This window comes from Mytilus galloprovincialis, chromosome 11, assembly GCF_965363235.1.
Source record: "Mytilus galloprovincialis chromosome 11, xbMytGall1.hap1.1, whole genome shotgun sequence".
Taxonomy (NCBI): Eukaryota; Metazoa; Mollusca; class Bivalvia; order Mytilida; family Mytilidae; genus Mytilus; species Mytilus galloprovincialis.
Genome location: NC_134848.1, coordinates 2,519,511 through 2,536,445, shown reverse-complemented (window position 1 = coordinate 2,536,445; position 16,935 = coordinate 2,519,511). Strand labels below are relative to the sequence as shown.

The 16,935-nt window shown below is 32.1% G+C and overlaps 2 protein-coding genes and 1 long non-coding RNA gene across 3 annotated transcripts in view; 2 read left to right on the top strand and 1 right to left on the bottom strand.

Annotated features, from left to right (window-relative positions):
* The window catches only part of LOC143051566 (uncharacterized), a 425,778-nt gene that overhangs the window by 68,624 nt on the left and 340,219 nt on the right, over positions 1-16,935 (top strand). The gene's annotated exons all lie outside the window — the stretch shown is intronic.
* Positions 1-16,935, bottom strand: part of LOC143051550 (uncharacterized) — a 576,970-nt gene that overhangs the window by 308,191 nt on the left and 251,844 nt on the right. The window lies entirely within an intron of this gene.
* Positions 1-16,935, top strand: part of LOC143051961 (uncharacterized) — a 353,125-nt gene that overhangs the window by 244,600 nt on the left and 91,590 nt on the right. Inside the window, exon 9 of the mRNA XM_076224938.1 lies at positions 7,359-7,448. Within this exon, the coding sequence (XP_076081053.1) occupies positions 7,359-7,448 (90 nt within the window). The remainder of the gene's footprint in view (positions 1-7,358; positions 7,449-16,935) is intronic.

Below are 16,935 nucleotides of genomic sequence, written 5' to 3'. Positions count from 1 at the left end.
AAATAAGACTATTCTGCATTGTATACTTTATATTTGTTGTTGGTTAAGGTTCACTGTTCTTTAAGTCAAGTATAAATAAGACTATTCTGCATTGTATACTTTATATTTGTTGTTGGTGTAGGTTTACTGGTCTCTATGTCAAGTATAAATAAGACTATTCTGCATTGTATACTTTATATTTGTTGTTGGTTTAGGTTCACTGGTCTTTATGTCAAGTATAAATAAGACTATTCTGCATTGTATACTTTATATTTGTTGTTGGTTAAGGTTCACTGGTCTTTATGTCAAGTATAAATAGGACTATTCTGCATTGTATACTTTATTTTTGTTGTTAGTTAAGGTTCACTGGTCTTTATGTCAAGTATAAATAAGACTATTCTGCATTGTATACTTTATATTTGTTGTTGGTTTAGGTTTACTGGTCTTTATGTCAAGTATAAATAAGACTATTCTGCATTGTATACTTTATATTTGTTGTTGGTTTAGGTTCCCTGTTCTTTATGTCAAGTATAAATAAGACTATTCTGCATTGTATACTTTATATTTGTTGTTGGTTTAGGTTCACTGGTCTTTATGTCAAGTATAAATAAGACTATGCTGCATTGTATACTTTATATTTGTTGTTGGTTAAGGTTCACTGGTCTTTATGTCAAGTATAAATAAGCATATTCTGCATTGTATACTTTATATTTGTTGTTGGTTTAGGTTTACTGGTCTTTATGTCAAGTATAAATAAGACTATTCTGCATTGTATACTTTATATTTGTTGTTGGTTAAGGTTCACTGGTCTTTATGTCAAGTATAAATAAGCATATTCTGCATTGTATACTTTATATTTGTTGTTGGTTTAGGTTTACTGGTCTTTATGTCAAGTATAAATAAGACTATTCTGCATTGTATACTTTATATTTGTTGTTGGTTTAGGTTTACTGGTCTTTATGTCAAGTATAAATAAGACCATTATGCATTGTATACTTTATATTTGTTGTTGGTTAAGGTTCACTGGTCTTTATGTCAAGTATAAATAAGACTATTCTGCATTGTATACTTTATATTTGTTGTTGGTTTAGGTTTACTGGTCTTTATGTCAAGTATAAATAAGACTAGTCTGCATTGTATACTTTATATTTGTTGTTGGTTAAGGTTTACTGGTCTTTATGTCAAGTATAAATAAGACTATTCTGCATTGTATACTTTATATTTGTTGTTGGTTTAGGTTCACTGGTCTTTATGTCAAGTATAAATAAGACTATTCTGCATTGTATACTTTATATTTGTTGTTGGTTTAGGTTTACTGTTCTTTATGTCAAGTATAAATAAGACTATTCTGCATTGTATACTTTATATTTGTTGTTGGTTTAGGTTCACTGTTCTCTATGTCAAGTATAAATAAGACTATTCTGCATTGTATACTTTATATTTGTTGTTGGTTTAGGTTCACTGGTCTTTATGTCAAGTATAAATAAGACTATTCTGCATTGTATACTTTATATTTGTTGTTGGTTAAGGTTCACTGGTCTTTATGTCAAGTATAAATAAGCATATTCTGCATTGTATACTTTATATTTGTTGTTGGTTTAGGTTTACTGGTATTTATGTCAAGTATAAATAAGACTATTCTGCATTGTATACTTTATATTTGTTGTTGGTTAAGGTTCCCTGGTCTTTATGTCAAGTATAAATCAGACTATTCTGCATTGTATACTTTATATTTGTTGTTGGTTTAGGTTCACTGGTCTTTATGTCAAGTATAAATAAGACTATTCTGCATTGTATACTTTATATTTGTTGTTGGTTAAGGTTTACTGGTCTTTATGTCAAGTATAAATAAGACTATTCTGCATTGTATACTTTATATTTGTTGTTGGTTTAGGTTTACTGTTCTTTATGTCAAGTATAAATAAGACTATTCTGCATTGTATACTTTATATTTGTTGTTGGTTAAGGTTTACTGGTCTTTATGTCAAGTATAAATAAGACTATTCTGCATTGTATACTTTATATTTGTTGTTGGTTTAGGTTCACTGGTCTTTATGTCAAGTATAAATAAGACTATTCTGCATTGTGTACTTTATATTTGTTGTTGGTTAAGGTTCACTGGTCTTTATGTCAAGTATAAATAAGACTATTCTGCATTGTATACTTTATGTTTGTTGTTGGTTTAGGTTTACTGGTCTTTATGTCAAGTATAAATAAGACTATTCTGCATTGTATACTTTATATTTGTTGTTGGTTTAGGTTCACTGGTCTTTATGTCAAGTATAAATAAGACTATTCTGCATTGTATACTTTATATTTGTTGTTGGTTTAGGTTTACTGGTCTCTATGTCAAGTATAAATAAGACTATTCTGCATTGTATACTTTATATTTGTTGTTGGTTAAGGTTCACTGGTCTTTATGTCAAGTATAAATAAGACTATTCTGCATTGTATACTTTATATTTGTTGTTGGTTAAGGTTCACTGTTCTTTATGTCAAGTATAAATAAGACCATTCTGCATTGCATACTTTATATTTGTTGTTGGTTAAGGTTCCCTGTTCTTTATGTCAAGTATAAATAGGACTATTCTGCATTGTATACTTTATATTTGTTGTTGGTTAAGGTTTACTGTTCTTTATGTCAAGTATAAATAAGACTATTCTGCATTGTATACTTTATATTTGTTGTTGGTTTAGGTTTACTGGTCTTTATGTCAAGTATAAATAAGACTATTCTGCATTGTATACTTTATATTTGTTGTTGATTTAGGTTCACTGTTCTTTATGTCAAGTATAAATAAGACTATTTTCATTGTATACTTTATATTTGTTGTTGGTTAAGGTTTACTGTTCTTTATGTCAAGTATAAATAAGACTATTCTGCATTGTATACTTTATATTTGTTGTTGGTTAAGGTTCACTGGTCTTTATGTCAAGTATAAATAAGACTATTCTGCATTGTATACTTTATATTTGTTGTTGGTTTAGGTTTACTGTTCTTTATGTCAAGTATAAATCAGACTATTCTGCATTGTATACTTTATATTTGTTGTTGGTTTAGGTTTACTGTTCTTTATGTCAAGTATAAATAAGACTATTCTGCATTGTATACTTTATATTTGTTGTTGGTTAAGGTTGACTGTTCTTTATGTCAAGTATAAATAAGACTATTCTGCATTGTATACTTTATATTTGTTGTTGGTTAAGGTTCACTGTTCTTTATGTCAAGTATAAATAAGACTATTCTGCATTGTATACTTTATATTTGTTGTTGGTTTAGGTTCACTGGTCTTTATGTCAAGTATAAATAAGACTATTCTGCATTGTATACTTTATATTTGTTGTTGGTTAAGGTTCACTGGTCTTTATGTCAAGTGTAAATAAGACCATTCTGCATTGTATACTTTATATTTGTTGTTGGTTAAGGTTTACTGGTCTTTATGTCAAGTATAAATAAGACCATTCTGCATTGTATACTTTATATTTGTTGTTGGTTAAGGTTCACTGGTTTTTATGTCAAGTATAAATAAGACCTTTCTGCATTTTATACTTTATATTTGTTGTTGGTTTAGGTTCCCTGTTCTTTATGTCAAGCATAAATAAGACCATTCTGCATTGTATACTTTATATTTGTTGTTGGTTAAGGTTTACTGTTCTTTATGTCAAGTATAAATAAGACTATTCTGCATTGTATACTTTATATTTGTTGTTGGTTTAGGTTTACTGGTCTTTATGTCAAGTATAAATCAGACTATTCTGCATTGTATACTTTATATTTGTTGTTGGTTTAGGTTCACTGTACTTTATGTCAAGTATAAATAAGACTATTCTGCATTGTATACTTTATATTTGTTGTTGGTTAAGGTTTACTGTTCTTTATGTCAAGTATAAATCAGACTATTCTGTATTGTATACTTTATATTTGTTGTTGGTTAAGGTTCACTGGTCTTTATGTCAAGTATAAATAAGACTATTCTGCATTGTATACTTTATATTAGTTGTTGGTTAAGGTTCACTGTTCGTTATGTCAAGTATAAATAAGACTATTCTGCATTGTATACTTTATATTTGTTGTTGGTTTAGGTTTACTGGTCTCTATGTCAAGTATAAATAAGACAATCTGCATTGTATACTTTATATTTGTTGTTGGTTTAGGTTCACTGGTCTTTATGTCAAGTATAAATAAGACTATTCTGCATTGTAGACTTTATATTTGTTGTTGGTTTAGGTTTACTGGTCTCTATGTCAAGTATAAATAAGACTATTCTGCATTGTATACTTTATATTTGTTGTTGGTTTAGGTTCCCTGTTCTTTATGTCAAGTATAAATAAGACTATTCTGCATTGCATACTTTATATTTGTTGCTGGTTTAGGTTCACTGGTCTTTATGTCAAGTATAAATAAGACTATTCTGCATTGTATACTTTATATTTGTTGTTGGTTTAGGTTTACTGGTCTCTATGTCAAGTATAAATAAGACTATTCTGCATTGTATACTTTATATTTGTTGTTGGTTAAGGTTCACTGTTCTTTATGTCAAGTATAAATAAGACCATTCTGCATTGCATACTTTATATTTGTTGTTGGTTAAGGTTCCCTGTTCTTTATGTCAAGTATAAATAGGACTATTCTGCATTGTATACTTTATATTTGTTGTTGGTTAAGGTTTACTGTTCTTTATGTCAAGTATAAATAAGACTATTCTGCATTGTATACTTTATTTTTGTTGTTGGTTTAGGTTTACTGGTCTTTATGTCAAGTATAAATAAGACTATTCTGCATTGTATACTTTATATTTGTTGTTGATTTAGGTTCACTGTTCTTTATGTCAAGTATAAATAAGACTATTTTCATTGTATACTTTATATTTGTTGTTGGTTAAGGTTTACTGTTCTTTATGTCAAGTATAAATAAGACTATTCTGCATTGTATACTTTATATTTGTTGTTGGTTAAGGTTCACTGGTCTTTATGTCAAGTATAAATAAGACTATTCTGCATTGTATACTTTATATTTGTTGTTGGTTTAGGTTTACTGTTCTTTATGTCAAGTATAAATCAGACTATTCTGCATTGTATACTTTATATTTGTTGTTGGTTTAGGTTTACTGTTCTTTATGTCAAGTATAAATAAGACTATTCTGCATTGTATACTTTATATTTGTTGTTGGTTAAGGTTGACTGTTCTTTATGTCAAGTATAAATAAGACTATTCTGCATTGTATACTTTATATTTGTTGTTGGTTAAGGTTCACTGGTCTTTATGTCAAGTATAAATAAGACCATTCTGCATTGTATACTTTATATTTGTTGTTGGTTAAGGTTTACTGGTCTTTATGTCAAGTATAAATAAGACTATTCTGCATTGTATACTTTATATTTGTTGTTGGTTAAGGTTTACTGTTCTTTATGTCAAGTATAAATAAGACTATTCTGCATTGTATACTTTATATTTGTTGTTGGTTAAGGTTCACTGGTTTTTATGTCAAGTGTAAATAAGACCATTCTGCAGTGTATACTTTATATTTGTTGTTGGTTAAGGTTCCCTGTTCTTTATGTCAAGCATAAATAAGACTATTCTGCATTGTATACTTTATATTTGTTGTTGGTTAAGGTTTACTGTTCTTTATGTCAAGTATAAATAAGACTATTCTGCATTGTATACTTTATATTTGTTGTTGGTTTAGGTTCACTGGTCTTTATGTCAAGTATAAATAAGACTATTCTGCATTGTATACTTTATATTTGTTGTTGGTTAAGGTTCACTGGTCTTTATGTCAAGTGTAAATAAGACCATTCTGCATTGTATACTTTATATTTGTTGTTGGTTAAGGTTCCCTGTTCTTTATGTCAAGCATAAATAAGACCATTCTGCATTGTATACTTTATATTTGTTGTTGGTTAAGGTTTACTGTTCTTTATGTCAAGTATAAATAAGACTATTCTGCATTGTATACTTTATATTTGTTGTTGGTTTAGGTTTACTGGTCTTTATGTCAAGTATAAATCAGACTATTCTGCATTGTATACTTTATATTTGTTGTTGGTTTAGGTTCACTGTACTTTATGTCAAGTATAAATAAGACTATTCTGCATTGTATACTTTATATTTGTTGTTGGTTAAGGTTTACTGTTCTTTATGTCAAGTATAAATCAGACTATTCTGTATTGTATACTTTATATTTGTTGTTGGTTAAGGTTCACTGGTCTTTATGTCAAGTATAAATAAGACTATTCTGCATTGTATACTTTATATTTGTTGTTGGTTAAGGTTCACTGTTCGTTATGTCAAGTATAAATAAGACTATTCTGCATTGTATACTTTATATTTGTTGTTGGTTTAGGTTTACTGGTCTCTATGTCAAGTATAAATAAGACAATCTGCATTGTATACTTTATATTTGTTGTTGGTTTAGGTTCACTGGTCTTTATGTCAAGTATAAATAAGACTATTCTGCATTGTAGACTTTATATTTGTTGTTGGTTTAGGTTTACTGGTCTCTATGTCAAGTATAAATAAGACTATTCTGCATTGTATACTTTATATTTGTTGTTGGTTTAGGTTCCCTGTTCTTTATGTCAAGTATAAATAAGACTATTCTGCATTGCATACTTTATATTTGTTGCTGGTTTAGGTTCACTGGTCTTTATGTCAAGTATAAATAAGACTATTCTGCATTGTATACTTTATATTTGTTGTTGGTTTAGGTTTACTGGTCTCTATGTCAAGTATAAATAAGACTATTCTGCATTGTATACTTTATATTTGTTGTTGGTTAAGGTTCCCTGTTCTTTATGTCAAGTATAAATAAGACTATTCTGCATTGTATACTTTATATTTGTTGTTGGTTAAGGTTTACTGGTCTTTATGTGACTATTCTGCATTGTATACTTTATATTTGTTGTTGGTTAAGGTTCACTGTTCTTTATGTCAAGTATAAATAAGACTATTCTGCATTGTATACTTTATATTTGTTGTTGGTTAAGGTTCATTGTATAGATAAAATTGGTCCTAATACTTTATTATTTATTGCATTATACATGTTATATAGGTAACATTAATGCAACAACTACCTATTATTTATCGTTTTACATTGTACATGTTGTATAGGTAAAATTTATTCAACAGTTACCTATTATTTATTGCATTTTACATGTTATAAAGGTAACATTAGTGCAATAATTTACCTATTATTTATCGTTTTGATCTATATAAGTAACATTAATGCAACAACTACCTATTATTTATCGTTTTACATTGTACATGTTGTATAGGTAAAATTTATTCAACAGTTACCTATTACTTAATGTTTTACAGTTTTTGAAATAAAAAATATATATGTGTATAATTAATGAAAGATTATTTGATTGTATTTCAGGGTAAGACTCCTTATGATCTGATAGAAATATACAGCTTTGATGATGAAGAGGAAAAAAGGAAGAAGGAAGAAGTGATGGACTTCCTTAAGGTAAATAGTATTGTCTTACTTTAAAAGATATTCACAGATTATAAGAGACAAAACAGACTTGGTACAAAGAAATTACAATAAAACGGTTGCCTGTAGTTTTTAATGTCATTGTAGTATGTGTTGTCAGTTAACAATGTTAGTTGATAATTCCAAGCTTGTTGCCTAATATACACTATTGCACAAAAGCAAGAAATATTCAATTGCACAGTATTGCGCAATTGCAATTAATATATATTCAATTGCACAGTATTGTGCAAAAGAAGATACTTTGTATAAATTGCTTATTTCTTGACCAATTTCAATGGGGTTTTATTTTTGAATTCTTGGGGTTCTTTAATATGCTGAATCTAACCGTGTATTAAGTTTTTGGATTTTGGTCCTGTTTTCAAATTGGTCTACATTAAGGTCTAAAGTTCCAAAATAAAACTTTGTTTGATTTCAACAAAAATTGAATATATGGGGTTCTTTGATCTGCTGAATCTAAGCATGTATTTCGATTTTTGATTTATGAGCCCCGTTATCAACTGTGTCATTGTCTGAAAAATCACAGTTGTTTGAGTACTGACTCTTTAAATGAAGAATTAATGTCTTTTTCTTGGTTATTTTCCACCCTCAATGGCTCAGATTGATCAGGTCAATTGTCTTTAGTTTGCCAGTAATCGGGAAAACTGCTTTCAATACCGTCTATTGTGTAATTGTGCAGAAAAGTGATCGACATCGTCCAGTGTGAGACTTTTTCTCAGCTTATAAACTATATATGACATATTAAAGCATGCAGGGTTTCCGCTGGCGGTCGCCATTTTTCGCAATTTGCAAAAAAATAATAATTGTGGCGATAAAAATTCGTCATTTTCAAAAGAATTTGGCGAAAGAAATATATAGAACGATTTATTTTCCTCCATCTTGTTTATTTACTTTTTTCGAGTTTCTCGGACTTTACCCGACCAGACAATACTCAGAATTCACCTTGACCTCATTAAGATTTGGACAGAAAATCAATAATCTGCTGATAGTTTTTTATAGCTATCGACAACAAAGGACTAATTAATAAAGGTGTTGATTGAATTGTTTGACAAAATAATATGGTTAAATGGCTTCCGCTAAATGTCACATACAGAATTTATTTACCACTTTGCGACGCACGTGTTTGAAGTAAACTTTTGACGTCTCCTCTCCTTTTAAAGATAGTTTAGAAAAGAAAGCTGTTGTTTTGACGAAAAATTTTCAAAAGCTAGAAAAATCTCCGATTGAAAACTTTAATTATCCTTTGCCTTTAATATAGGTAATTGATTAGGCAGACTACTTTAAAGTCGTTTGAGTGACACGTGTGTTTCAAGCATAGTTTTACATCTCAACTTTTCCATTTATGATGGTCAAGAAGAGAAAACTGTCGTTATGTAGAAATCTATCCAAAAGGTTGGGAACAACCCCTCGAATGAGAGTAGATGATGGTAAATCCAGATAAGCACTTCAGACGCTCAAAATTTATAAAGTGTAATTTCCATTTAGATTTGTTTTTTATGACTTGTGTCTTTCTTTTTGTGTGCTTCATTTCGGACTGATGCGTCAGATATTTTCAAACTGATGTTCACGATATGTTATTGTGTTGTGTTGTTGCACCACTGTCTCAAGCTTAGGGGGACTGAGCACTTGCAAACCTGTTTAACCGCCACATTCTGTATGTGCATGTTCCAATTCAGAAGCCTGTCCTTCAGTGGTTGTTTTTCGTTGATGTCTGACATATTTGTTTTTCGATTCTTTGCTCGAAATCAAACAGTTGATTTTCTTGTCTGAAGGGCTTAATATTTTACCATGGACACACCAAATTTATGAATTTTGATTATTCAACCCCAAAAATTGAAAATTTTTTGGTCGTATATTGGTATCACGTTGGCGTCGTCGTCTGCGTCGTCGTCGTCCGAATACTTTTAGTTTTCGCACTCTAACTTTAGTAAAAGTGAATAGAAATCTATGAAATTTTAACACAGGGTTTCTGACCACAAAAGGGAGGTTGGGATTGATTTTGGGAGTTTTGATTCCAACATTTTAGGAATTAGGGGCCAAAAAGGGCCCAAATAAGCATTTTCTTGGTTTTCGCACTATAACTTTAGTTTAAGAAGATAGAAATCTATGAAATTTTGACACAAGGTTTATGACCACAAAAGGAAGGTTGGGATTGATTTTTGGGAGTTTTGGTTCCAACAGTTTAGCAATTAGGGGCCAAAAAAGGGCCCAAATAAACATTTTTCTTGGTTTTCGCACCATAACTTTGGTATAAGTAAATAGAAATCTATGAAATTTAAACACAAGGTTTATGACCATAAAAAGGAAGGTTGAGATTGATTTTGGGAGTTTTGGTCCCATCAGTTTAGGAATAAGGGGCCCAAAGGGTCCAAAATTATACTTTGTTTGATTTCATCAAAAATTGAATAATTGGGGTTCTTTGATATGCTGAATCTAACTGTGTATGTAGATTCTTAATTTTTGGTCCCGTTTTCAAATTGGTCTACATTACGGTCCAAAGGGTCCAATTTTAAACGTAGTTTGATTTCAACAAAAATTGAATCCTTGGGGGTTCTTTGATATGCTGAATCTAAAAATGTACTTATATTTTTGATTGCTGGCCCAGTTTTCAAGTTTGTCCAAATTGGGGTCCAAAATTAAACTTTGTTTGATTTCTTCAAAAATTGAATAATTAGGGTTCTTTGATATGCCAAATCTAACTGTGTATGTTGATTCTTAATTTTTGGTCCCGTTTTCAAATTGGTCAAGTCCAAAGGGTCCAAAATTAAACTAAGTTTAATTTTAACAAAAATTGAATTCTTGGGCTTCTTTGATATGCTAAATCTAAACATGTACTTAGATTTTTGATTATGGGCCCAGTTTTCAAGTTGTTCCAAATCAGGATCCAAAATTATTATATTAAGTATTGTGCAATAGTATGAAATTTTCAATTGCACAGTATTCAGCAATAGCAAGAAATCTTCAATTGCACAGTATTGTGGAATAGCAAGAAATTTTCCATTGCACAGTATTGCGCAATAGCCAGAAATCTTCAATTGCACAGTATTGCGCAATAGCAAGAAATATCTAATTGCACAATATTGTGCAATAGCAAGACATTGTTAATTGGAGTTATCTTTCTTTGTCCAGAATAGTAGTTGAATCAACTTAAATCATTGTTTTATACAATATACAAAGTATATTCACTTTTACTACCAACTGATAAATTAAAACAATCTTTACCATTCAGTGATAACAAGCACTTTTTTTACATTTTAATATTTTATGATGTATTTAAATGAGTAGTTATTGTTGCAATGTTCATTAGAAATTTGAATTGAGATCAGTTTTGGAATAAGGGAAAGGGGGAGGTGAAAAAAAAATTGGGGAGTAAATTTTACTCATTTCAGATTTCATATATACTGAGTGCCAATGAAAACGCAACACTTTTGTTTTTCAAAAAAATCTTATAATTTTTATTTTATTTATATAAGAACTTTGTACAGTTGGTTTAAAATGACTTTTAAGACAATTGACGACACCTTTACGGTTGAGTGATTTTTGGAACAAATGCGAAGTAAGGATTATTTTGAACGGACATAAACCGAGTTCACCGCTTTTCAACATACACACCATTTTCACGATTTTGTCATTTAAAGCCTGGCTAATGTCATGAATTGTCCCGCCCTTATTTTAAGGAAACTGCAATAAACATCTGAGTAAATGCCATGACTTTCTGACAACCAGCGACATGCAGTTTTGGGCATGATCCACTGAAGCCTTTCACTGCATACAATTACGAGAAGACTGAAGTTGTAGCCTCTACAATTACCCAAATCATCCACAAATTCAACCAAAATGGATCATTTAATGATAAGCGACATCCCGGGTACAAAAAGCAAGAAACGCTCAGCCAGACCGATACATTTGGTCTTAAACATATTCGATATTGACTCTGATGGGTGCACAAAGGTCACGAGAGTTCAATGGTGGTCACAGTAGATCCTTTGGAGCAATTTCAGTAAAGCATCATTTGCGCAGAAATTGTTAGAGAGCACCAAAGTCTGTACTTAGTGACATCTAAACGGCCGTAAGACGTAAATATCGAATTCTGTAGACCAAAAATCATTCATTGTGTACCAAAAACCGTCAGTGGCGGTTACATAGACATTTGACACCCATCTTGGCCAAAAGTCATGTGTTTCGCACGATTTTGGTCCGATCGAGCAAATTTTGCATCAGGTTGGACATGGTTTAGACGATGAAAACCACCACCAATATCATGAAGTCAGCTTTAGTTTGATATGCGGGACAAGTGGAACAACATTCCTCGAGATCACATTAAACGTCCGGGATGATTAATTCCACAGCGCTGTCGAGATTGGCTGCACAACGGGGTTGTAACATGTTTTGTTAGGACTGTGAGTTGATGATTCGACATTGGATGTTTCGTTTACCTATAGCGTCTGAAAGATGACAATGGAACATTTTGTTTGATATCGATCTATTGTTAGGATTGTTAATTTTCAAGAACAATTTATTTTGAAAGATTATCATTTCTAATATAAATTTTATTTTTGAAAAACCAAGTGTTGCGTTTTCATTGGCACTCAGTATATAAAAAGAAAATTTCTTCAAACATTTTTTTGAGAGGATTAATATGCAACAGCATAGTAAATTGCTCAAAGGCAAAACAAAAATTTTAAGTTCATTAGACCACATTCATTCTGTGTCAGAAACATACGCTGTGTCAACTATTTAGTCACAATCAAAATTTAGAGCTGAATCCAGCTTGAATATTGTGTCCATACTTGCCCCAACCGTTCAGGGTTCAACCTCTGCGGTCGTATAAAGCTGCACCCTGCAGAGCATCTGGTTATATAATATCAGATTGTTTATTCTTTTGTAGACTGTAATGTTACAGACTCCAGAAGGTAAGTCCAGTTATGATCTGCAAGTATTCTTTATCATGGTTTTTTTTATGCCCCCGCCGTTGCGGAGGGGGCATTAAGTTTTACCCTTGTCCGTCTGTATGTACGTAAGTACGTCCCAACATTGGTTTCCGTTCTCTAACTTTAGTTTGCCTCAACCAAATGTTATGAAACTTGTACACAATGCTTATTACCACAAAACACAGATAAAGTTTGAATTTTGGTGGCGTCACTTTTACCGTTCTAGAGTTATGCCCCTTTACGAATGGGAAAATAGCTGAAATATTCGTTTTGGATCTCTCTGAAATTTTACTGCAAGGTACCATACCACAAAGGGAAGGCTGGGATTTGTTTTGGGGGTAATTGCCTCAAAATATTAGGAATAAGGGGCCAAAAAAGGGCAAAAAACAAGCATTTTTCTAGTTTCCAGACAATAACTTGTGTGTCAGTGTATGGATCTTTATGAAATTGTACTACAAGGTTCCATATCACAAAGGGAAAGCTGGAATTGAGTTTGGGGGTAATTGCCCTAAATGTGTAGGAATTTGGGGCCAAAAAGGGGCCAAAAAACAAGCATTTTTATACGCCCGTCGTCGACGGGACGTATGATGGTATACCGTTGTCCGTCCGTCCGTCCGTCCGTCTGTCCGTCTGTCTGTCCGTCTGTCCGTCCGTCTGTCCGTCCGTCTGTCCGTCTGTCCGTCCGTCTGTCTGTTCCGTCCGTCGTCCACACTTCGGAGTATAACTCAAAAACACTTTCACTAATTTCCATGAAACTTTGGTGAAATGTTTATATCTATTGATGTAAGCTCCCTTTCAATTTTTATACATTTCAGATTTTAAGTTTTGAATTTATGGGGCTTTATTCATAAAAAAAGGGGGGATTTTCAACACTTCTGACAATAACTCAAAAAGGCTTTCACCAATGTCCATGAAACTTTGGTGAATTGTTTATATCTATTAATGTAAGCTCCCTTTCAATTTTTATAAATTTCAGATTTTCAGTTTTGGATTTATGGGGCTTTATTCATAAAAAAAGGGGGATTTTTAACACTTCGGACAATAACTCAAAAAGGCTTTCACCAATGTCAATGAAACTTTGGTGAATTGTTTATATCTATTGATGTAAGCTCCCTTTCAATTTTTATAAATTTCAGATTTTACATTTCTGTGTTATGAATTTTTATGCTTAAAAAAGGGGGGATTTTCCAATTTTCGGACAATACATTTAAAGCATAAAAGACAAGTTAAAAGAGCAACGGGCGTATCATGCGCCAAAGCGCAGCCCTTTATTCTAGTTTTCAGACAATAACCTGTGTTCATGTGTATGGATCTCTCTGAAATTGTACTGCAAGGTACCATACCACAAAGGGAAGGATGGGATTGATTTTGGGGATAATTGCCTGAAAATTTTAGGAATTAGGGGCCAAAAAGGGGCACAAAACAAACATTTTTCTAGTTTCAGGACAATAACTTTTGTGTAAGTGTATGGATCTTTATGAAATTGTACTACAAGGTTCCATATCACAAAGGGAAAGCTGGATTTGAGTTTGGGATAATTTCCCTAAATGTTTAGGAATTTGGGGCCAAAAAGGGGCCAAAAAACAAGCATTTTTCTAGTTTTCTGACAATAACTTGTGTTCAAGTGTATGGATCTCTCTGAAATTGTACTGCAAGGTACCATACTACAAAGGGAAGGCTTGGATTGAGTTTGGGGGGTGATGAACCATAAGAGAGTTCAAAAATTTTTTTGGGGGGGATTTTTTTTTCCTTTAAAATTTGCCATTTTAAGTTGGTTATTTCTGATTTATATATAGATTTCATCAAAAATTGAATTCTTTGGATTCTTTGATATGCTGAATCTAACCATGTGTTTAGATTTTGGATATTGGACCAAAAGGCCACACCAATTTGATTCCTTGTTCGACGGACCCGCTCGCACCTATTTTTTTTAAAACAGATTTTTTTTTTTTATATTCCCGCTTCCCGCATCCGGAAATGTAATCATGTCCATTTCCCGCACCGTTGTTTTTGTAAATATTATAAAAAAGATATCAACAATTGTTTTAAAATCACAGTCTAACCTGTATATAACGACTTTAAACATAAAATCACCACACCACAAGGTGTAAATACAAATGTATCTGTGAGAATATGTTTCAGCATGAAACCTATTTATCCAAAGAGGGAGTGCTCCGATATAAATTTATAACAGCGCGGACATACCTGTAAAGAACAAACAATTGGTTTCTTTCCCTCTTACTTATATTCCGTATCAAAACATGTTCGCTGTTTGAATAAAGTACGAAGAACTTCTGAAGGATTTGCCTTCAACTGCAATTATATTGTATGCTGGCGAAACAAAACTATCTATAGCCACTGCATGTTTATGCACCTGTCCTGATTGATTCAGGCACAGTGGATTCAGGGGCCTGTCGTTCAGCAGTTATCATTTGTTGTTGTTTTTCATAATTTGGTATTTTCCTGTTTGGATATATATGTAACACTTAGAAACGTGTCCCTCCCCCCAAACGTGTCCACATTGACGTCACTAGACTGCAAAACATGTCTAGTTAAAAATATCGCCAAAGCGTGTGATTTGTATAAACGCCCAAAAACGTGTCCAAATCAAGCGTTATTTGGTTATTGCTATTCCATTAATGTATACACTAATTTTACCATTTCATTAAAAATATAGATAAGGTTCTTTTTTAAACCGGCAGAAAAAAACAGGGTAAAAGTGGGGCGTCATTTCGGCTATGTCGTATGTAATAAAATCAACGGTACCAATTTTGTTGCACCAGATGCGCATTTCGACAATACATGTCTCTTCAGTGATGCTTGTGGCCAAAATATTTGAAATCCAAAGCATATATAAAAGATGAAGAGCTATAATCCAAAAGGTCAAAAAAGTATAGCCAAATTCATGAAAGGAATCAGAGCTTTGCATGAGGGAGATACATTCCTTAATTTATAATAATTTATAATATTTTGTAACAGCAAATTTTTATAACACAAAAAATCCGTATTTTCATGCCAATACCGAAGTACTGGCTACTGGGCTGGTGATACCCTCGGGGACTAATAGTCCACCAGCAGAGGCATCGACTCAGTGGTAGTAATAAAATCAACGGTACCAATTGTGTTGCACCAGATGCGCATTTCGACAATACATGTCTCTTCAGTGATGCTTGTGGCCAAAATATTTGAAATCCAAAGCATATATAAAAGATGAAGAGCTATAATCCAAAAGGTCAAAAAAGTATAGCCAAATTCATGAAAGGAATCAGAGCTTTGCATGAGGGAGATACATTCCTTAATTTATAATAATTTATAATATTTTGTAACAGCAAATGTTTATAACACAAAAAATCTGTATTTTCATGCCAATACCGAAGTACTGGCTACTTGGCTGGTGATATCCTCGGGGACTAATAGTCCACCAGCAGAGGCATCGACCCAGTGGTAGTAATAAAATCAACGGTACCAATTTTGTTGCACCAGATGCGCATTTCGACAATACATGTCTCTTCAGTGATGCTCGTGGCCAAAATATTTGAAATCCAAAGCATATATAAAAGATGAAGAGCTATAATCCAAAAGGTCAAAACAGTATAGCCAAATTCGTGAAAGGAATCAGAGCTTTGCATGAGGGAGATACATTCCTTAATTTATAATAATTTATAATATTTTGTAACAGCAAATTTTTATAACACAAAAAATCCGTATTTTCATGCCAATACCGAAGTACTGGCTACTGGGCTGGTGATACCCTCGGGGACTAATAGTCCACCAGCAGAGGCATCGACCCAGTGGTAGTAATAAAATCAACGGTACCAATTTTGTTGCACCAGATGCGCATTTCGACAATACATGTCTCTTCAGTGATGCTCGTGGCCAAAATATTTGAAATCCAAAGCATATATAAAGAAGAGCTATAAGAGTCCCATGGATACATGTAAATTGTAAGCAAACATGTTTAGATAAACTGTACAGTTAACGGATGAAAGTGTCCCTTTCTCGGCACATTAAAATTTGTATGTTCTCTCTAAATATTGTGAAACACCGGCAACTGGACGATCAACAGTCTAAAATAAAAGTATCAGTACAAATGTAAAAACACAAAAACGAAGATGTGGTATGATTGCCAATGAGACAACTATCCACAAAAGACCAAAATGACACAAAATTAACAATTATAGGTCACCGTACGGCCTTTAACAATGAGCAAAGCCCATACCGCATATAGTCAGCTATAAAAGGCCCCTATGCCCTATGTTCTCTCTAAATATATATAATACTTGCAACTGGATAATACACAATTATCAGTTTAAAGATAATTTAAACAGTATATAGAAAACAGTAAAATCATTAAAACATGTACGTTCTCTAAATATGCATGAAATACTTGCAACTGGAAATGCGCTATCAACAGTCTAAAGTTAAATTATACAGCAAATGTAAAACTATTTCGCTCTAAATATCCATAGAGTACTTGCAACTGGACAATACGCTATCAACAGTCTAGAAAGTGAATTTATACAGCACAAAAT